General features: G+C 37.9%; 1 protein-coding gene across 3 annotated transcripts in view; it reads right to left on the reverse strand.

The window, feature by feature from the left end:
* Positions 1–23728, reverse strand: part of RUFY2 (RUN and FYVE domain containing 2) — a 55708-nt gene that overhangs the window by 15796 nt on the left and 16184 nt on the right. Inside the window, exons 8-15 of one of the 3 annotated variants that reach the window (XM_046027170.1) lie at positions 22897–22966; positions 20221–20322; positions 19962–20078; positions 16987–17154; positions 14537–14634; positions 11999–12118; positions 4037–4166; positions 3164–3258 (exon numbers count right to left, since the gene is read on the reverse strand). In XM_046027170.1, the coding sequence (XP_045883126.1) occupies positions 3164–3258; positions 4037–4166; positions 11999–12118; positions 14537–14634; positions 16987–17154; positions 19962–20078; positions 20221–20322; positions 22897–22966 (900 nt within the window). The other 2 variants (XM_046027172.1, XM_046027171.1) reach the window with 2 other exon arrangements.

Raw genomic sequence — 23728 nt, forward strand, 5'->3', positions numbered from 1 at the left:
GAACCTAGATGTCCATCAACAGATGAATGGGTAAAGAAGAGGTGAGATACACACACACACACACACACACACACAGGAATACTATGCAGTCTTCAAAAAAACTGAAATCTTGCCATTTGCAACGACATGGATGGAATTAGAGGGAGGGTATTATCCTAAGCGAAATAAGTCAGTCAGAGAAAGACAATTATCATAGGATCTCACTGATATGAGGACTTTGAGAAACAAGACCGAGGATCATAGAGGAAGGGAGGAGAAAAAAATGAAACAAGATGAAACCAGAGAGGGAGACAAACCATAAGAGACTCTTAATCTCAGGAAACAAGCTGAGGGCTGCTGGAGGTGGGAGGGATGGGGTGGCTGGGTGATGGACACTGGGGAGGGTATGTGCTATGGGGAGTGCTGTGACTTGTCTAAGACTGATGATTCACAGACCTGTATCCCTGAAACAAGTAATACATTACATGTTAATAAAAAAAATAGCCCATAAGGATCAGTATAGATTTTGAATATATCCAACCTTAAGCAGTAATTTTCATGCAAACCAAAATTTGATAAACAATGAACTAGACTAAAGGAAAAAGGGGGAAAAAAGTGAATTCAGAGGTGCCCAGTTGGCTCAGTTGGTAGAGCATGTGGTTCTTTTTTAAGTAGGCTCCATGCTGGGCCTACTCAGTGCAGGGCTTGAACTCACAATCCTGAGATCAAAACCTGAGCCAGAATCAAGAGATGGACACTCAATTGACCAAGCCACCCAGGCCCCAGAGCATGCAACTCCTGATCTCATGGGTATAGGTTCAGTACATTGGGTATAGAGATTACTTAAAATCTTAAATTAAAAAAAATGAGCAACTAGAGTGTATCATGCTAATTGAAGTCAGTCAGAGAAAGACAGATACCATATGATTCATTCATATGTGGAATTTAAGAAACAAAACAGATGTACAAAGGGGAAGGGGAGGAAAAAATAAGAACAGAGAGGGAGGCAAACCATAAAAGACTCTCTAGTTAAGAGAGCAAACCGAGGGTTGCTGGAGGGGAGATGGGTGGGGGATGGGGTAATTGGGTGATGGGTAGTAAGGAGGGCACTTACTTGGATGAGCACTGAGAGTTATATGTTAAGTGATGAATCACTAAGTTCAACTCCTGAAACCAATACTACATTATATGTTAACTTGAACTTAAATAAAATATAAAAGTGAATTTAGCTATCTGAACAATAAAATGATCGTGCCTAATTAAAAAATAAATTAATAAAAAATGATCATGCCTTTAATAAACCACAGTCTTTAGCATCACATGGGAGATAGGCGGAAAATAATACACATTCTCCTTTTACTATTCTAATCTGTTTTAATATTAACCCTTTATGATCTTATTATTTTTTTTTCCATTTTATTTATTTTTTCAGCGTAACAGTATTCATTGTTTTTGCACATTAAGTATTATTTTTATTGTGCGGTTGTACATTGCTGAGTCCTTGGCACTTGGAATAGTACTCGACACATAATACAACCTTCGAATTTGTCATATTAATAAATGAGAAATAAAGTAATAAGCACTTAGCATAAGGTCTAGGTCAAAGTGCTCACTAGGTGAATGCCAGATTTGAATTGAAATCTTATTAGACTCATAATGTAAATTCTTCTTTGAATTTATAGAAACAAAAATAGCTTTATCTTTTCTTTTTTAGAGCCAACTCTATCCCCAATGTGAAATTCAAACTCACGACCCAACCCTGAGATCAAGAGTCACATGCTCTACTGACTGGGCCAGTCTGGCACCCCAGTAGCTTTATCTTTTTGAGAACCTGTATTTCCTTTTGTGGTTTTAGTGAACTACTCTTTTCCATGGCCTTGGAAATTGCTATCGAGATTTTTTTTTTTTAAGATTTTATTTATTTGACAGAGAGACCACAAGTAGGCAGAGAGCCAGGCAGAGGTGTTGGGGGAAGCAGGCTCCTTGCTGAGCAGAGAGCCCAATATGGGGCTCGATCCCAGGACCCTGAGATCATGATCTGAGCTGAAGGCAGAGGCTTAACCCACTGAGCCACCCAGGGGCCCCAGTCTTGAGATTTCTTAATCTCATCTTTAGCAGTGAAGTCTCCATTCCAGTTAGGATTTCTATTGAGTTTGTTACAAATGATATATACGTACATATATATGACTAATATAATGATGAGATGTTCACATATGAATCTGCTATGAGGTTCACTAAGGTTTACTAACTTTGAGGACAGATACTTGAGAGAGGGAGGAAATTGTGCTATTTGAATTTTTAATCACATAAAACATCAAAGGGGCGTATACAGGTGTTAAGATTATGGGCACTACAGCTTTCTTTTGCTTTTCTGTAGTTTGTTTTTGTTTTTTAACATGTCAGTGATACTTTCAATACTAAACTAAACCTTCCGGGGCTCATCCCAGATACTTGGGAATATGTTCAATCAGGGTACAAGAACGAAGCTCCTAACCCCAAACACAGACCACGTGGAACAAGGAGGAAGGTGAGAAAGACAGTACACTGTTGCTCCTTCCTGTCTTTCTAGCAACCCGGTAACACCTGACTGCAGCAAAACCAACCACATTGCATGAAGTTAAGCCCCAACTCTAGCATAAAACTCTCCACTTCTCACAATATTAGCTCCTTCTCAAAACAGTCTGAAAACGATCTCTCCAGATATTTTGGAAATTTGATTTCTCCTATTCTGGGGAAAATATACTAAATGAACTTTTGAATTCTCTAATCTGAATAAATTAAGTAAGAGTCTTAAGCATTTAAATCTACAATGTATTAAACTGAACCTAACTTTCATTTATCTTTAAGGTTTTTTATTTTTTTATATTTTTTTAAGATTTTATTTATTTATTTAACAGACAGAGAGATCACAAGCAGGCAGAGAGGCAGGCAGAGAGACAAAGGGAAGCAGGCTCCCTGCTGAGCAAAGGGCCCAATGCCGTGCTCGATCCTAGGACCCTGAGATCAGGACCTGAGCCAAAGGCAGAGGCTTAACCCACTGAGCCACCAGGTGCCCCAGGGTTTTTTATTTTAATAGTTCATATATTTCTTTCTATATTTAAAGTCTTCTGCCTACTTGGTACGGCACACTCCTACCTTTAAAAAAGTCAATGACTACATAGATGAAGGAAAAAAGAGAAATTACTCGCTAAGTTTGTTGCCAAGTTCTTGAAGAGCTTGCTCCTGTTCATGATATATTTTTTTCAACTGCTGATTTTCATCCTGGATGTTAAGGAACTCCTTCAAAACAATAAAAGACAGAAAATGCAATTTAAAAGAAATAAACAAGAAACTCCCCACCATATACATACCAATAATTAGGAACATATATCCTTTAGCTTTTTATAAAAAACAGAACTCTATGTCCAAGCTCTCTCATAGCTATGCCATCAACTATCACCTATTTTCCATTCATTTAAACTCTTTACTAGTTTTCTTTTTTTTTAAGACTTATTTTGGGGGGAGGGAAGGACAGAAGGAATCTCAAGCTGACTCCCCACTGAACACGGAACCTAGTAGAGGGCTCAGGGCTCAATCCCACGACCCTGAGATCATGACTTGAGCTGAAACCAAAAGTCAGATGCTCAACTGACTGAGCCACCCAGGTGTCCCATGATTTTTTTTTTTTTTTTTTTAAAGTAAACTCTCAACCCAACATGGGGCTTGAACTCATGAATCCAGCCAGGCACCCCTTCTTATTGGTATTTTTAAATACAACCAGTATATTCTGCCTCTTTAATACAAATATAAATTATGCTTTTGTTTTATTAAAGATTTTATTTATTTATTTGATACACAGACAGAAGTCACAAGTAGGCAGAGAGGCAGGCAGAAAGAGAGGGGGAAGCAGGCTCCCTGTTGAGCAGAGAGCCTGATGCAGGGGCTCAATCCCAGGACCCTCAGATCATGACCTAAGCCGAAGGCAGAGGCTTAACCCACTAAGCCACCCAGGTGCCCCTCTCTTCTTAAGTAACTTAGTTTTCAAAGATACAATTTTTAAAGTTTTACCACCATTTACTTTTTTAAGATCAATGATTTGTTGGGTCTCATTTCGAAGATGAGATAAGGCATCTTTCTCCTTTTGAAGATCTTCCTGCAAAGTCTGCCTCCATTCCTTCTCAATCTTCAAATCAGTTTCCAGTTGCACCCTTAAAGGACAAACACAAAGAAATTTAGTGCTATTTCTCACAGAACAGCCGTCTGCTTTCTTTAATAACACCATCTTTTTTATTATTTTCACTTTTGTGCATTTCTTCAAGTGTTTTCTTTCAAAAATATTTTTTTATAAACAAGTTCAGCAGCACAGGGCTTTCTGATCCCAACTTATATTTTCCAACCACAAAAATTCCTGGATAAACAAACAATAATTTGTCACTTTTTATTTGTGTACATAAATGCTATATGAGCAAAGAAAATGCCTGAAAGTATATACCACACTATTAACACTGGTTGTATCTTTGGGGAATGAAACAAAGGAGAAAAATGTGAAGTTTTGATTATTTACATTTCTGTACCATGTGCAAAATTTTACAACGAACTATTGTTATAAGAAATACAGCAATCACTAAACCAGTTAAACATTAGTCACAGAAAAATCAACCCTGGTACAGAGAGCTACTTTACAGATTGCTTACAGGACAGAGCTAAGCCCAGACACCTGAGGAAAACCCATACTGCTCAGAAATGCCAATTCACATTTCAAAGTGCTACCTCATCATTCTAACAGGTGCTATCTGGCAAAACAAAAGTAGTCAAATTCCTACACTTTAAGATACCAAGAAGAAATCATTTTGAAAATTATTGCTCACAGGTACGTATAATAGATGAGGCATAAACAATGCTACAATTTCTAATACGTTAAATTTCATTTATTTATTTTTTAAGATTTTATTTATTTATATGACACACAGAGAGAGAGAGACAGAGCCAAAAGCAGGGGAGCAGCAGGCAGAGAGAGAGGGAGAAGCAGGATCTCTGCCATGCAGGGCACGATCCCAAGACCCCGGGATCACTACCCAAGCTAAAAACAGATGCTCAACCGACTGAGCCACCCAGGCACCCTCTAATAAATTTTAACAGCAATATGTAATATTGAGACTATCACAATATATTATTTTAATACTCTTCTGTTAATATTCTAATTACTTTTTTTCCTCAAAGTTAGCATTTCCATCTATAGCCACATTATTTCTCTGTGAAGTGAATTTCAGACTTTATAATTCAGGTTGCAGAGAAGAGATACCCCTAAATGGAATTTACAGATTGTTGATAAATACTACTTCACTACAAATTCAAAAGGAATACAGAGACAGGTATATGTTACTAACACTGAAGGAACCAAAGTATGGAGTGCCTTGAGTGGCCTTATTATCCAGAATCATTTTGCGCCCATCATGATTTTTTTTTTTAATATTTTATTTATTTATTTGACAGAGAGAGAGGTCACAAGTAGGCAGAGAGGCAGGCAGAGAGAGAGGGAGAAACAGGCTCCTCACTGAGCAGAGAGCCTGATGCGGGGCTCAATCCCAGGACCCTGAGACCATGACCTGAGCCGAAGGCAGAGGCTTAAACCACTGAGCCACCCAGGCGCCCCAAGGAAAAATATTTTTAAGTTATTATAAATATATTGTCAAAATACACATTGACCAACAAAGGCAGAAGCCATAAAGAAAAAAAGTAAAAATATAACTACTGAAAATTTAAAATGTCTAAATGAACAAAGTTTTAAAAACAGTAAATTTGGGGGTACCTGGGTGGCTCAGTGGGTTAAAGACTATGCCTTCGCCTCAGGTCATGATCCCAGGGTCCTGGGATCGAGCCCTCTGAGCTCTCTGCCTAGCAGGGAGCCTGTTTCCCTTCCTCTCTCTCTCTCTGCCTGCCTCTCTGTCTACTTGTGATCTCTGTCTGTCAAACAAATAAATAAAAATCTTTATTAAAAAAAAAAACAGTAAATTTAGAAAATATTTCACTGTATGTGAAATGCCTAGAGTAAAGAACTCTTAAAAGTAAATATTAATAAGCTGAACACTCCAAGGAAAAAAGTAAATGATGTGAACTGGCAATTCCCAAAATAAATACAAATGGATCTCACCAATAATCAAAGATATGCAAACTCCAACGACAAAGCACAATTTTTCAGGCTAAAGGATTCCTCTAGGTTAACTGATACGATGGTACAGACCTATACTAATTGATACAACACACTGCCCATGACACAGCACACGCAATAAAGATGGTACTAAAGAGCAAGTTGTATGACCCTCTTTCTAAAATACATAAAAGCATCTCTGCATAGCAAAAAAAGGGGTAGTCATCAAAATGTTAAAAAAAAAAAAAAACCTGTCTCTAAATTTTTATTTTCTTCACATTTTCCTACATTTTCCAACAACATGTAAAACTTTCATAGTCAGAAATCATTTATTTCCATTTTAGGAGGAAAAAAATGGAATTTGATTTTCTTGGACATAGTCCCAGCTGCCCCTTTATACAGAACCAGTTTCAGTTTTTCTGAACCATCAGGGATTCCCCTGATCTCCAAACTGTTCACATGGTCATGCTCTACCAACAGGGCACCAATTGAGAGACAAAATTACTTGGTTTATTACATGGTTTTAGCAGAAAGAAACATCTTCTCTCTATAGTAGTATCCAAGACTTAGTGACCAGGTTAGTCCCATAGCAGCAGGAACCCCAGAAGGCACAGAATAACATGGTGATAAGTTCCCTGAGGCTTCTTTTTGCCTCCTATATAGCTCAGAGCGGGTGTTGAAGAAGCCACTACCTGTAACGGAAGTAGACCAAAAAAAAAAAAAAAAAAAAAAGAGCGAGAGAGACAGAAAAGAAAAGGAAAAAGTCCCAAGAAAAGTCTGCTCTCTCTTGCTAAATAACTGAGAAAAGGTAGCCTAGCATTGATAGAAACAAAATGGGACTGGGGAGGGAGACAAACTATAAGAGACTCTTAATCTCAGGAAACAAACTGAGGGTTGCTGCGGGGTGGGGGAGGAGGGATGGGGTGGCTGGGTTATGGACACTGGGGAGGGTATGTGTTATGGTGATTGCTGTGAATTATGTAAGACTGAAGATTTACAGACCTGCACCCCTGAAGCAAATAATATATTATATGTTAATTGAAAAAAAAAAAACCATTTTGACAACAAAGGCCCTATTGTAGCAAAACAAAAAACAAAAAAACCAGAGGAAAAAACCATACGGCCCCAACCACTGTCAGCAAAGGCCAAGTGGGGAATTTAGATTTCCATCCTCACCTGACAATAATAAAGTGTGTCCCCCACCCCCCAACATGGTAATATCAGAAAAGGTCAAGGGGCAAGCCGGGTTTCTGAATACTGCCCAGCACCCTCTTTTATGGAGACCACATTGGGAACCCGGACTTTTAACCCACATCAATAACAAGGTATTTCTCACCCTCCCCAGGTGAGTGAAAGCCAAGTGAGAAGCCTAGATTTCTATCCCTGCCCAATGAAATGAGGCACCTCTACCTCTCTCCTCCAGAATGGTGTCCTCAGAGACCAAGGCAGGAGACTTTCACTCCTACTTGAAAGAAACAAGGCACCACTCTTCTTTTCCACAATGTCAGTAGAGACTGAGTAGAAAGCACAGATTTCAATCCCTGCCCAGTAGTTAGGCACCCTTCTCCATTCCATCCAGAATGGTTCTAGGATTCTACTATCCCTACATGGTATAAAGAGTGAGTTTCAGGGCACCTTGGTGGCTCAGTCAGACACCGTAAGTGTCTGACTCTTGGTTTGGCTCAGGTCATGATCTTAGGGGTCACGAAATTGAGCCCTACATAGGCTCCACGTTCAGTGTAGTGTCTGTTTGAGATCCTCTCTCCCCCACCCCTGCCCTTGCACCCCCTGCTTGCACTCTCAAATAAATACATCTTAAAGAGAGAGAGAGAGAGGGAGACAGAGTCAGCATCTATATTCCCCTGCTCATGTGGCTTCAGTGGAGAGCTGCTAACATTTAAATAAGATGTAGTCCCATATCATAATTCTCAATATGTCCAGAATGCAACTGAAAAACACTTGTTATACCAAGACCCAAGAAATATCTTAATGTGGATGAGAAAAAAAAAGATGCCAACATGTCAGATAATTCTGAAGAGATAAGAATTTTGAAGCAGTCATCATGAAAATGCTCCTATGAGGGCGCCTGGGTGGCTCAGTGGGTTAAGCCGCTGCCTTCAGCTCAGGTCATGGTCTCAGGGTCCTGGGATCGAGTCCCACATCAGGCTCTCTGCTTAGCGGAGAGCCTGCTTCCCTTCCTCTCTCTCTGCCTGCCTCTCTTGTGATTCCTCTCTGTCAAATAAATAAATAAAATCTTTAAAAAAAAAAAAAAAGAAAAGAAAATGCTCCTATGATCAATTAAGAACACAGCTGAAACAAAACAGTAAGTTTAAGCATAAAAGATCAGATGAAACTGGGCACATTCAGGGTGGAATGGCTGTAGACTAGTAAAAAAGAGAGAGAGAGGAAGGAAACATAGTCAAATGGAAATATACAATAACCTCACTAAATGGGCTCAGTAGGCACATGATGATGAGGAGGAAAGAATGAATTTCAAAACACTACACCACAAGGGCACCTGGCTGGCTCAGTCAGTAGAGTACTCAACTCTTGATCTCAGAGTTGTGAGTTCAAGCCTCACATTGGGCACAGAACCTACTTAAAACAACAACAACAAAACACTATAATAGAAATCACCCATCAGAACAAGTGAGAAAAAATAAACTGGGGGGAAAAAAGTGTCTGAGACCTATAGGATTATTTAAAACAAAAAATCTAATATTCAAGGTCATCAGAATTCCAGAGAAAAGAGGGGAGGCTGAGAGTCTGGGTGGCTCAGTTGGTTAAGCATCCAACTCTTGATTTTGGCTCCAGTTATGGTTTCAGGGTCGTGAGATCAAGCACCATGTCAGACTCCACGCTCAGCAAGGAGTCTGCTTAGAGTTCTCCCTCTCCCTCTGTCTCTGGCCCTCCCCACTCCCTTTCTCCCTGTCTAAATAAATCTTTGTTTTTAAAGATTTTAATTTATTTATTTGAAAGAAGAGAGAGAGAGAGAGAGAACATGAGTGGGGAGGAGAGGCAGAGGGAGAGGGAGAAGCAGGCTCTCCACTGAGAAGGAAGTCTTATGTAGGTCTCAACCCAAGGAACCCTGGGATCATAACCCAAGTCGAAGGCAAATGCTTCACCGACTGAGCGCTAAAGTGAGTAAATCAAACAAACAACAAACAAAAGAATTCTAGTAGAAAGGAAGCAGTTGGACTGGAAAAATATCTAGAAAAAAAGATAGCTGAAAAATATCCAAATTTGGTAAAGATAAATATAAAGATTGAAGAAGCCGACCAAAGCTTAAAAAGGATAAATCCAAAAAAATAATCTTGGGTAGAGTAACAGTCATTCAAATGACAGTATTTTTCGTCAGAAACTACGAAAACCAAAAGAAAATGGTACAACAGTTTTCAAGTGCTAAAAGAAAGGAACTGTCAATTCAGAATTCTAAGGAAAGTCTGAAAAGATCTTTCAGAAATGAAGATGAAATCAAGATCTCACATGAAAAAAATAAATAAGAGAATTTGTTGCCAAGAGACCCACCCTAAAAGAAACACAAAAGAAGTTCTTCAGATACAGAAGAAAACTTATATCAGGAATGAAGAAAGAACAATAAACAAACTTTCCTAAATTATATCTAATGTTTGAAGAACAAACTATAATATTGTCTGATGTGGGAGCACATAGCTAGCTCAGCCATAAAGCATGCAACTCTTGATCTCAGTCACAAGTTCAAACCCAACTTGGGCTTAGAGTTCACATCTAAAAAAAAAAAACCAAAAAAACTTTCTAATATTGTCTGATGTGGTTCTCAATATTATGCAGAGAAAATATTTAAGTCAATTATGTTATAAAAGAAAAAGAGTAAAAAGATCTAAGTGGAAGTAAGATTTCCACACTTCACTCAAAGTAGTAAAATATTGGTACCAGTAGACTGAAAACCTGCAAATATATAAGACAGCGTCTAGAGCAATCATGAGAAAATCTATATGAAGAGATACACTCAAAAACACTATAGATAAATCAAAAAGGAATTCTAAATAATATTCAAGTAATCCCTGGGAAGGCAGGAAAAAAGAAATAAAGGAATGAAAAATAAAACAAAAAAACAATAAAAGAGCAGACTTATGCTCTCATACCAACAATTACACTAAATGTAAATGAACTAAATATATCATTAAGAGATTGTCAGAACAGATAAAAAAACATGAACTATAAGAAACTTACTTCAAATATACTATAATAATATAGTATATTATTATATAATAATAAAGATTAGGCTGAAAGTTTAAAGACTGAAAAATGCAAGCAGTCATGTTTTATTATATGACATACTAATCAAAAGAAAGCAGAAGCAGCTCTATTAACATCTGATAAAGAAAATTACCAGAGATAAACATATATCATGGCTCATAAAAGGCATATCATGTTGATAAAAAGGTCAATTCGCCGAAAAGACATAGCAATCCTAAATGTGCAGGCACCAAACAACAGAATACGAAAAGCTTCAGAATACAAGAAGCAAAAACCATTAGAACTGAAAGTAGAAATATACAAATCCACAGTTACAGCTGGGATATGCAACAAATCCCCTCTCAATAAGTGACAGAACTATTAGAAAATTAGCACCAATTCAGAGGAGTTTAATGCCACCTCAACCAATGGATCTCAAGACAGCTTAGCAAGTTATATATCATAAATGGCATGTACTCTTGTTTATGATCTGTTAAATACAGAACTATTTACTATTGCTGCTTTAATAATAAAAGAAGTAACATGTTTATAAAGTAAAAACTAAAATACCCTGTCAAATCTGCCATCACGCCCCTGAGATAATCATTCCCCAGAATCCATATTCTTTTTTTTTTTTTTTTAAGATTTTATTTATTTGACAGACAGAGACCACAAGTAGGCAGAGAGGCAGGCAGAGAGAGAGAGAGAGGAGGAAGCAGGCTCCCCGCTGAGCAGAGAGCCCCACGCGGTGCTCAATCCCAGGACCCTGGGAGCATGATCCGAGCCGAAGGCAGAGGCTTTAACCCACTGAGCCACCCAGGCGCCCCCAGAATCCATATTCTTTTTTTTTCAGAATCCATATTCTTTAAGCACGAGCACGCACGCACACACACACACACGCATATGTGCTTATTTAAATATATATGCATATGTGCATTGTTATTATACATGTAACTATGCATATATGCAGTTTTAATTTTATAAAAATTGGGATACCTCAAATACTGTCTGCAACTTGCTTTTTTCAGTCCAGTGACATATATGGACATCATTCTTAGCTGGTAAGAGATATATAGAGCTATCTAAAGTATTAATAAAAACGTTCTCAGAAAACCTCTTGTTTTTTGATAATACAAGTTCATTTGAGTTACAAAGGTCTATTACACTCAATATCTAGAAATATAATGGCCATCTGCTGTCATGAACCAGCAGAAAGAATAAAATTCTCCTTGAGCAAGATAACAAGAGAGTTGAAAAGCTCTTAAAACAATAAAGGGACAAAAAACTCAAGTTTTATCAATTATGTTTTCTAATTTTTTTATTTCTCAAGGAGAACTCCATAATCTACCTGGCATCATTAACTAAAGGAAAATATAGGTATCCTACCATTATGGGCAAAAAAGAAGGGGTGGGGGCGCCTGGGTGGCTTAGTGGGTTAAGCCTCTGCCTTGGGCTCAGGTCATGATCTCAGGGTCCTAGGATCGAGCCCTGCATCACACTCTCCGCTCAGCAGGGAGCCTGCTTCCCCCCCCCCCAACTCTCTCTTTCTGCCTGCCTCTCTGCCTACTTGTGATCTCTGTCAAATAAATAAATAAAATCTTTAAAAAAAAGGTGGGGGGCTGAGGAGGGGATTATGTTAATAAAAGTATTTGTTTCTAAGAGTGAAATACTCACAGCTGTTTCTCCTTTTGGGAGACTTGTTTCTGCAGATTGTCGGATTTACTCTGACACTCTTGTAGATATTTCTTGTCTTCATCTTCAGCTTCCATTTGCGCCTTCTCTGCTTGCTGCAATCTGGTGTAATTCAAATCAACTTTGGGTAAAACTGAGGCTAGAACTAGGGTGTAAAAGGGTGAAGAAGACAAATAAAAGAAAAATGGGGAAATAGAAACATTTCTAAATGAAAACAAAGTTTGGGAGGAAACTCACAAACTCAAACGTGAAAGAGCCACACAATGTCTAGAAATTGTTTTGTGATTTTTTTTTCAATATAACATATAATATGCCCAGAATACTATCTTCAAATTTGTTTTATTTCTTGTTCATAATTAACAATGCAAAGCAATACAGTCTTTACCACTTACGTAGAGCAGAATGGATTAACTTTGAAAGTATAATGGGTGTGTTACTGCCTTTTTCACAAAACCATGTAAAGCACAGTATTTAATGACTACACTAGGTGAAGAAGCCACATTGTTATCTATTATGTTAGGATGTGTATGCCAGGAATCAAGTGTGCTACAAGGCCAAGAGCAAAGACCTGCAATTATTTCGAACAGCCAAGTCCTCCCTATCGGATCTTTATGCATTTACTAAATTATGCCAAAAGCTCTGTGTGTGCGTGCGTGTGTGTGTGTGTGTGTGTGTGTAAGATTCAAAAGAATATAGTACTAGTTGGCAACATTCTTAGAGATCATTTTTGTTCATCACTGATGTTTAAATATTACCTAAAAATGTGATTTTCATTTGTTCTGTTTTTGTTTGTAAGTCACTGATTCTCCCTGTGCTTAGCTCCACTCCCTGCCTCCCATCTAGGATTCCTTAGATTTAACTTCAATATTTTTATAAGAAAACATTTCCCACTTATTAAAGAGACAGTAACTCCTTGTAGGGAATCTCAGGCAAAATCATCTAATCAACTAGCTGAAAACACGGCCTCTTCTTTTCTTCCTAAAAACATGCCAGTGGGGCAACCTAACACATTTGAGAAGTATAAATTCCACTTCTGAGCAAAAGAGAGTAACATTCAAGTTATCTCTAAATCAAAATTTAATTTTAAAATATTAACGTGGGGACAGGGGACCCAAGCATTTCTCTTAAGATTAGAGAAACTAAAATAAAACTCAGAGTGAGGTAGGGCTTGAAGTTGTGCTATCATAAAAGAGGGCTAAGGGAACTGGAAAACTGAGGTGCTAGAGCACAAGAGAATGGCCAATCTGCATTATAAACTATTTTAAGACATCAGTAAAAAATCAGTAAAGAAGCCATTAAGCAAGGAGTGGGCCAACAGGGAAAAAATTGTGCCAACACACTGTGAAATCAAAGGGTCAACTTATTTTTAAACAATGTTTATATTTTCCATCAAAAAGTAGCTAAAAAGATAAAACTGCACTTGAAAATCCTGACCTCCAAAAGGCCAATACTCAAATCAGCCTTTGTGCACAAGGTTTGAGGAGTATGCTTTTGGAAATCCAAGTGCACCCACTCTGCTCTATGGCAGTGCATTACCACAGCAGCAGATCAAGAAGTGGAGAGGGTTCCTAATACCCTTTTCAAATACTTAATAGCATAAATTATTTTCTATTTAATATAATATAAAATTGTTGAGTCTCTTTTAGTCTGTTTAAATACAAGTGGTTTTCAGAAAGATATATCTTTGACCAGCTTGTACTGGTCCTGAGTGTCACTGCTGGCATATTTCACCAATGACATTGCAATTGTCCTAGTTTGAGTTAACAAATCATTGTCACTTCATAATGGAATGGACAGAAATCAAAGACAGAAAAAGGTAATAAAGATGTCCAAAATGTAAAAATGGGGATAAAGAAAACAAAAAAGAAAAAAGAAGAAAGAGGATGTCAATAAAAGAATATTCATGTCAATAAAGCATTAATAGTTATGTTTTTCATAAGTAGATTCAAAGAAAGCAATGGTAAGACATATGTTGACACCAACATGACAGGTCAATGGAAATACATTACATTTTCCAACAATAAAAGTGAAAAATGCCAATATAAAACAATTCAATTTAAATAAAATTATTTCTTGGTTTGGGTTGAAGGTCCTACCTAGCTCAAAGAAACACAACTAAACTGCCAACTCAAAGCCTGATTTCAGATAAAGAGATGGTGAATGACAAAGAATATGACAATCAATATGCATGGAAATCAATCAGGGATAATTCCACCATAGATTCTGTTCGTTTTTCACTTTTTTAAAGTTTTTGTTTGTGTATTTGTTTTATGTAATAGATTGAACCACATGAAATTGCCAATATTAAATCTTTTTAAAAAATCCACAAAATGGCAAATTCAAATATAAAGCAACTTGATTCCATGCAACAACCAAAACAAAAAAGGCAAAATTCTGCTGGGCTTAAAAAAAAAGTCCTAATCTAAATTTTCCTAATGGTTTTTGTGGCAGGTGTCAGAGTTGAATAAAGAAAAGGAAGAAAAAAAGGAAAAAGAGAAACTAAGACTGAAAATGCTGTACCTTTGCTCCAGCTGCCTCATGGCTGCAGTAATTTTATTGGTTTTTTCTTCTAGTCGGGCAATTATTTCATTTTTTTCTTTCAAGCCATCTTCAGAACCCTATTTAGAAAGGAAAAAGAACCACTATAGTGGCTTTGATTTTTAAACCTAAATATTTCTAAGTTTTGTATACCATTTTACTATGGAATTTTTACTTTGAAATGAGTACAGCTAATTTGTAGATTAAAATACTCCTATGATATAAAGCAGTAGAACTATCAGTCTTCAATTAAAATCGAATGAAAAAAAAATACTGCCTTCAGTATTTCTGGAAGACAGCAGAATAAACTCTGTAAACTATGCTATTTTTCAAATTAAATAAAAAACTTTTGGCAATAAATCTACTTAAACAATGATGTCACTTTATGAGAGAATTCGTAACAATTATTATAGTAATGCATTTTTTTTTCCAAGATTTTTTTATTTGAGAGAGAGAGCATGAACAGGGGGGAAGGGCAGAGGGAGAGAGAGAAGCAGACTCTTCATGAGCAGGGAGCCCAATGCGGGGCTGGATCCCAGGACTCTGGGATTATGACCTGAGTGGAAGGCAAACACACCCGACTGAGCCACCCAGGTGCCCCTACAGTAAAGCATTTCAATCAAAATTAAATCTTACTCAGGGCCCTTGGCTGGCTCAGTAGGTAAAGCATGTGACTCTTGATCTTCGGGTTGTAGATCTGAGCCCATGTTGGGTGCAGAGACTACTTAAAAAAAATAAAATCTTTAAAAAAAATTAAAGGGGCACCTGGGTGGCTCAGTTAAGTGTCTGACTTCAGCTCAGGTCATGATCTTGGAGTCCTGGAGTCAGGGCCTGTGTTGGTCTCCACAGTCAGCAGGGAGTCTGCTTCTCCTTCTGCCTCTGCCTCTACCCCTCCCTCGAGCTCATGCTCTCTTTCTCTCAAATAAATATTATCTTTTTAAGAAAAAATAAATCTTTCTCAGGACTGTAGTGTATAAAAGAATTCACAAAAATGTCCTGCTAAATAGACTGAGTCTTCCCAAGATTTAATCTTCATACTTAACACCTTTTGGTATTAAAAAAGAAATTCATGTAAGTGATTTGTTTATTCTTTGATACTTATTCCACTGCTATAGTTCTTAAGCTTCCACATAGAAAAAGAAGCTGCTGGTTTTTATTACTAGTGTGGCACAGCTAAAAACCAAACCTTCATACAAAAAGTCGTTTTCTTTTTCTTTTTTTTTTTAAGATTTTATTTATTTGACAGAAAGAGACATAGCAAGAGAGGAAACAGAAGCAGGGGAGTGGGAGAGGGAGAAGCAGGCTCCCCACTGAGCAGAGAGCCCGATGTGGGGCTCGATTCCAGGACCCCGGAATCATGACCTGTGCTGAAGGCAGATGCTTAACAACTGAGCCACTCAGGTGCTCCAAAAGTCATTTCCAATTTACATTAAACTCAAGAAATTCTAAGAATTTAAGAATGATCCTTACCTCCAAAATCTATGAAGAACTTATCAAACTTAACATCCCCCCCCCGAAAATAATCCAGTTACAAAATGAACAGAAAATATGAATAGACACTTTTCTAAAGAAGACATCCAGATGGCTAACAGACACATAAAAAGATGCTGAACATCACTCATCATCAGAAAATACAAATCGAAACCACAATAGATACCACCTCACATCTGTCAGAATGGCTAAAACTAACAACACAAGAAACAAAAGGTGTTGGCGAGGGTGCAGAGAAATGCGAACCCCTTGCACTGTTGGTGGGAATGCAAACTGGTACAGCCACTCTGGAAAACAGTACGGAGGTTCTTCAAAAAGTTAAAAATAGAGCTACCCTATGATCCTGTAATTGCACTACTAGGTATTTACACAAAGAATACAAAAATATAGAGCTGAAGGGGGTACATGCACCCTGATGTTTATAACAGCATTATCAACAATGTATCAAACTATGGAAAGAGCCCAAATGTCCACTGACCGATGAGTGAATAAAGATGTGGTGTATGTATATGCATGTATGTGTGTATATATATATATAATGGAATATATGACTCAGCCATCAAAAAAGACATCTTAACATTTGCAAGGACATGGATAGAGCTACAGTTTATTATACTAAGTGAAATAAGTTAGAGAAAGACAAATACTGTATCATTTCACTCATATGTGTAATGTAAGAAACCAAACAAACATATGGGAGGGGGTAAGAAAAAAAGAGAAACCATAAGACACTCTTAATGACAGGGAACAAACGGAGGGTTGCTGGAGGGAGGTGGGTGCAGGATGGGCTAGAAGGGTGATGGGTATTAAGGAGAGCTCCTGTTATGATGAGCACTGGATGTTGTATATAAGTGATGAATCACTGACTTCTACTCCACTGCAGGTTAACGGAACTAGAATTTAAATAAAAATTAAAAAAAAAAAAAAAGAATGATCCTTACCTGCAACTTTTGATACATTTCTATGTTAATTGCTTTAACTTCCTCTAGTTGTTGCCGAAGGCCTATCAGAGTATCCTGCTTCTCATGGATATCTTTCTCCAACAACTTCATAGCAAGTTCAATTTCATGTTTCATACTAACTTGTACCGCTAGCTCGTTTTCCACATCCTGAAATTTCAACACATCCTCAATTCACATACCACTTCAGGATGTCAAAAGTCAGACACACGACAGTTAATGAGAACACAAAGAGTTTTCTAATCACTATGTAGACTAGTCTTTTTTTTTTTTTTAATGGTTTCCTGTCACTAGATACATGTCTTTTCATTTTTTTTTTTTAAAGATTTTATTTATTTATTTGACAGACAGAGATCACAAGTAGGCAGAGAGGCAGGCAGAGAGAAGAGGAAGCAGGCTCCCTGCTGAGCAGAGAGCCCGATGCGGGGCTCGATCCCAGGAGCTTGGGATCATGACCTGAGCTGAAGGCAGAGGCTTTAACCCACTGAGCCACCCAGGCGCCCCTGTCTTTTCATTTTTTAAGGATTTTATTTATTTGTCAGAGAGAGAGCACAACAAGGGCAGCCGCAGACAGAGGAAAAAAGTAGGCTTCCTCCTGAGCAAGGAACCAGAAGAGAGACTCGACCCCAGGACCCTGGGATCATGACCTGATCCAAAGGCAAACCCTTAACCAAAGAGCCACCCAGGAGTCCCCATAGACCACTCTTAAAAAAAAAAAAAAGTTCCACTCAATTTTGCTACAAACCTACTTGAAAAAATAAAGTTTATTAATTCAAAAAATTTTTTAAAAGATACATAGACTACTCTTTTGAGGTTTAAGCCCAGCTAGAGGGAATCAACCAGGTCGTACAACAATATAACACTCAATATTTTCAACTGTGTATTTTGTGAAAATGAAAGCATTTTCTAGATACTGTTAATTATCACTAGTCTACTGGTTCAAAAATCAGGGGCATCTGGGTGGCTCAGTGGGTTAAAGCTTCTGCCTTCAACTCAAGTCATGATCCCTGGGTCCTGGGATCAAGCCCCCCATCTGGCTCTCTGTTCAGCAGGAAGCCTGCTTCCCCCTCTCACTCTCTGCCTGCCTCTCTGCCTACTTACGATCTCTGTCAAATTTTTTTAAAAAATTAAATATTTTTATGCCTCATAACGTCAGTATTAATATTCCTTAATCAAAGAAATAAAGTAATCTGGGAGTGCCTTGCTGGCTCAGTTGAAAGAACACGCAACTCTTGATCTTGGGGTCATGAGCTCCAGTCCCCACACTGGTCTAGAGATTACCTAAATAAATAAAACTTAAAAAAAAAAAAACCACACAGAAATAAAGTAGTCCATACAAGTGAAGGCCAAAGATAACTCAAAAACCCCACTTCACAGTTTTAATTTTTTCTCTTAAAGAATTTTACATTGGGGGTGGGGCGATGAGGCGACCTGACGATGGGCATGAAGGGGGGCACGTGATGTGCTGAGCACTGGGTGTTATATGCTCCTGATGAATCACTGACCTCTACCTCTGAAACAAGTAATAAACTACATGCTCAACTGAATTTTTTTTTTAAAAGATTTTATATGACAGAGAGAGAGACAGCGAGAGAGGGAACATAACCAGGGGGAGTGGGAGAAGGGGAAGGAGAAGCAGGCTGCCTGCCAAGCAGGGAGTTCAATGTGGGGCTCCATCCCAGAACCCTGGGATCAGGACCTGAGCCGAAGACAAATGCTTAACTACTGAGCCACCCAGAAGTCCCACAATTGAATTTAAATAGAATTAATTTTTTAACATCAAACAAAAAAGAAATTTCCTAATATTAAAAACAAACAGAAAAAGGGATGGAAAGGCTGGCAATAGTCTCTTCTTGATCTGGGTGGTGATTACACAGGTATTTATGTTATAACCCATTATGCCGTACATTTGTATTTTGCTGTAGGCATTAGATCAATTTGAGTTAAAAAATTTGTTAATTTTTTAAAAGATTTTATTAATTTATTTCAGAGCGAGAGAAAGCAAGCGAGTGAGGATGAGCTGAGAAGGGGTTAGGGATGGGGGGAGAGAGAGAATCCCAAGCAGACTCTGCACTGAGTGCACAGCTCACTACAGGGCTCCATCACACCACCCTGAGATCACAACCTGCCCTAAAAATCAAGAGTCTGACGCTCAACTGATTGAGTCACCCAGGTACCCCATTCATTTTTTTTAAAGTAACTTCTATGCCCAACATGGGGCTGGAAATGACCCCAAGATCAAGAGTCGCATGTTCTACCAACTGAGCCAGCCAGGCACCCCCAAAATAAGTTCATTTTAAATATGATCTGGAGTGCCTGGGGGGTTCAGTCAGTTGAGTCTCTGCCTTCAGCTCAGGTCATGATCTCAGGGTCCTGAGACCGAGCTCCTCATCAGGCTCTCTGCTCAGTGGCAAGTCTGTTTCTCCCTTTCCCTCTGTGATCTCTCGCTTTCACTCGCTCTCAAATAAATAAAATCTTAAAAAAAAAATTTTACTATCATTTTAGTCCTATTTGAATCTATCATTCTATTCTATTTCGGTTTTCTAATGCTGGTCACAATCATTCATTTCAGAGTTTAAAACCACTTTAAAAACACTTGATAAAATGGGAACGTAAAGAATTTGAACGGGTTGTAAGGGGGTGAGATTTCTATCCCACAGCAAGGAAGATAAGGCTGTAAAAGAGATTTTAAGGGGTGCCTGGGTGGCTCAGTCAGTTTAAGTGTCTGCTTTGGCTCAGGTCATGATCCCAGAGTCCTGGGATCAAGGCCCACATAGGGCTCCCTGCTCAGTGGAGAGTCTGCTTCTTCCTCTGCCTCTCACCCAACTTGTGCTCTCTCTCACTCTGTCTCTATCACATTAAAAAAAAAAAGTCTTAAAAAAAATTTTTTTAAAGATTTTAAGTGATGCTTAAGGGTAAATTATGATGATGATGATTATTTTGCTAATGTAAACTACCTGTCTTAACTGAGATTCATCTCGAAGCTGCCTTCTGGCTTCGTTGTACATTTCATCCAGCCCCTGCCGAGAATGCTTGTATGTCTGAAGCTCAGTTTCCACATCCACTTTGGTAACCTAGGAAGAAAACAACAAGCTTTTTACTACATAATCACTACTATCAATACAGCACAGAAATAAATATCCAGTATATGCAAAAGTTCCCAAAAGCGGCAATTTCTGACACAAGACAGTCTGTTTGCAATTAGTCCATACATACCTCCAGGTGCTGCTGTGTTTTCATTAAAATCAATTTATTTTCACTTCGTAATTGATGATTTTCTTCTTGGAGTTTAATGATATTATTTTTTGCTATTGCTAACTAAAGATTATGAAACGGACAAGAAAAAAGATTTTTAACATCTTTACTTATACTTGCTTTACAGGTTATGTTCATTGCTATAAACAATAGAATATAAAAGCTTAAAACTAGTCAAATGTCTCACACCTACAGAAGCTTTCATAAGAAAAATGCTATTATCCTAAGATACTAATAAAAAAATTGAACTCTTATTTCTAGCATTTCCTTTTTTTTAGCATTTCCTTATTAGTCAAAATATATGTTAAAACATATCATGCGTATCTAATTTAAATATGTTCTGAATACAAAGTGTTCATAGACAGAATACAAAGACTGTAAAGACCTGTATAATGATAAAAAGATCTATAAGAAGGCTGTGTATCATCGCAAATGTGATACAGACCTTCATGATAATCAAATTGGAACACCCTCTGAAATAGAGAACACAAAGGGACCATCACAACTATGAGACATTTCTCACCATCAGAGTTAAACTAAGTGGCCTGGTTCTGAGGCCTACAGTGAAAAGAGGGATTCTAGGAAAGGAAAGCAAGCACTACCCCCAATGTTGGCTTATAAATAAGTTTCTGAACATTTCATCAGGGATATAACTTGAACTTCGCAGTGCAGCTAGGGCCAAAAAGAGGCACAAACTAGAGAGCAGCTCTAATGGTCCCAATGACCAACAGACACATGACAAGATGCTCAACATCGCTCATCATTAGGGAAATGCAAGTTAGAACTACAATGAAAGACCACCTATCAGAATGGTGAAAATCAAAAGCACGAGAAACAACAGGTGTTGGCGAGGATGTGTGGGGGAAAAAGGAACCCTCAGTGCACTACTGGTGGAAATACAATCTGGTGCAGTCACTGTGGAAAACAGTATAGAGTTTCCTCAAAAAATTAAAAATAGAACTACCCGGCAATCCAGTAATTGCACTACTGGGTATTTAACCCAAAATACAAAAGCACTAATTCAAAGAGATACATGCATCCCTGTCTACTGCAGCATTATTTACAACAGCCAAACTATGGCAGTGGCCCAAGCGTCTACCGATAAATGAATGGATAAAAAAGATGTGGCATGTGGATGGAATGTTATTCAGCAATGAAAAAGAATGAAATCTTGCCATTTGGAACAACATGTATAGTGCTACAGAGTTTATTGCTAGGTGAAATAAGTCAGTCTGAGAAAGACAAATACCCTATGATCTCACTTATATGTGGAATTTAAGAAACAAATGAGCAGAGGCGCCTAGGTGGTTCAGTCAGTTGAGCGCCTGCCTTCGGCTCAGGTCATGAACCCAGGGTCTTGAGATTGGGCACCACACCAGGCTCCCTGCTCCATGGGGAGCCTGCCTCTCCCTCTGCCTCTCTCTTGTGAATAAATAAAATCTTAAAAAAAAAAAAAAAAAGAGTAAAGGACAAAAAAAAAAAAAAAAAAAAGAGAGAGAAAAAACAAGAAACAGACCCTTAACTGTAAAAAACAAACTTATGGTCACCAGAGGGGAAATGGGTGGGGGATGGATGAAATAGGTGACAGGGATTAAAGAATACACTTATCATAATTAAAAAACAAAACAACGGTGCTGGGTGGATCAGTGGGTTAAGCCTCTGCCTTCGGCTCAGGTCATGATCTCAGGGTCCTGGGATCGAGTCCCATATCAGGCTCTCTGCTCATCAGGGAGCCTGCTTCTCCCTCTCACTCTCTGCCTGCCTCTCTGCCTACTTGTGATCTCTGTCAAATAAATAAATAAAATCTTTAAAAAACAATAAAAATAAAAATAAAAAATAAAGCAGAAACACATCAAATGGTCCCAAACTATCAAAATAAAGATGCATTTGCAGTCATGCAAATAATGATGTGCTCCCTGGTTTGAAAAAATTAGGCCAGTTCTAAAAGAAATAGGAATTTTAATTAACACAAAGTAGGGTTTAGAGCACTCATGACAGATTTCTTCCTCTAGCCTAAATAATTCTGAAAACAGAAAGCAGTAACTCCGTGGCTTGATAAGATTTAAAAAAAAAAAAAAACAAAACCTTATCTAAAGCAACTTTACAGACAGTATTACCTAGATCAATTTCTGGTCTGGGACCACTAGATAGCCGCTCTGACAATGCAAGAAACCAGAGCACTCGAGATGAGGTTGATATGTGGTTGTGTGGAGAAGGATGGCCACAATCGTACAGTGCTGCTGGTAAAGAAAAGTAATCGAATAGTGGAACAAGACGAACAGTATCATTTTAACGGGAATTTCTAACTGTAGATGATTCACTATCTAAATAGAGGTCACCCAGATTTTAAAAAGAGAATCACAGCTTATTTATAGAAGAGCTTCTGTGAGTGTCATCTTTGGGGCTCATTTCTAGGAGTATTTCACACATTCACAGATTTACCTGAGACTTGACCTGAGAAAATTAGGTTTTTCTAGAGCTTATAATCATCAGTTATAAATACATTGCAAGCATTCCATCATAATGATGAAAATGTGTGTGTGCACACGTATACTTAGCGTATTCATACTTAAAATGGAAAAGGATCACAAATATTCGGTCTGTGTCAAACAATTATCCATGGCTGTGTTACAATACCTCTTCAATCAGCTTAGTATTTGACTTTTCTAATGAGTCAACTCTTGAATGGAGACTGCTGACTGTGCTGCTGAAATTAACAAAGAAAAAACTCATTCAAATCACACAAATTCACAAAAGTCAGAAAAGGTATGTTATCTTGGACTTACCATGGTACCTAACAGGTACCAACTACCCTGAATTTTTGAGTGTGGGCAATTTCATTAAGTTGAATAACCAGATTTGGCTAGGAAAGCAACAAAGACTGAAACTTTTTGCTGTTCATTATTTTTTGCAGTCTCCTTAGGGTTCTTCTTACATTTAAATTGTAATACTTAGGAATGGATTCCACACAAACACTACCAAATATTGTTAAAATTTAATTTAAAATTATCTTTTAAAGGATGAACTTTAAATATCCATTCTATAATTAAGTGGCTTAATTAGCATTTACAGCGGTCTTCAACACAAGCCCCATTCGGTTTCCAGTCGCCACTTTCATAATCACTTAAAGCCTCTAAAGTCGCCACAGTTTGGGACAATGTGAATATGAAATTCCCATCAGGTACCCGGGCAGCCTGCAGCTAAGCAAACACCCTGGCTTTCAAGGATATAGTTAAAAGTCAGGTTAAGCCGAATGAACAACTTGGTTTTTTGCATAGTTACTTAAACTGATCAAGACTGGACATTACTGTACATTTTTTCTGCATTTTTATAAATCTTGATGAAAAATTGTATTTCAAACTGTACAGTCACCAGAAGTACACAGTTATCAAAAATGCACTCACTTCTCTCGGCATCTCCGAGACTGGACATTACTATATGTTTTATTTAATCCGTTTTTCAAGGCCTT

This window comes from Meles meles, chromosome 13 (assembly GCF_922984935.1).
Source record: "Meles meles chromosome 13, mMelMel3.1 paternal haplotype, whole genome shotgun sequence".
In the NCBI taxonomy this organism is placed as follows: Eukaryota; Metazoa; Chordata; class Mammalia; order Carnivora; family Mustelidae; genus Meles; species Meles meles.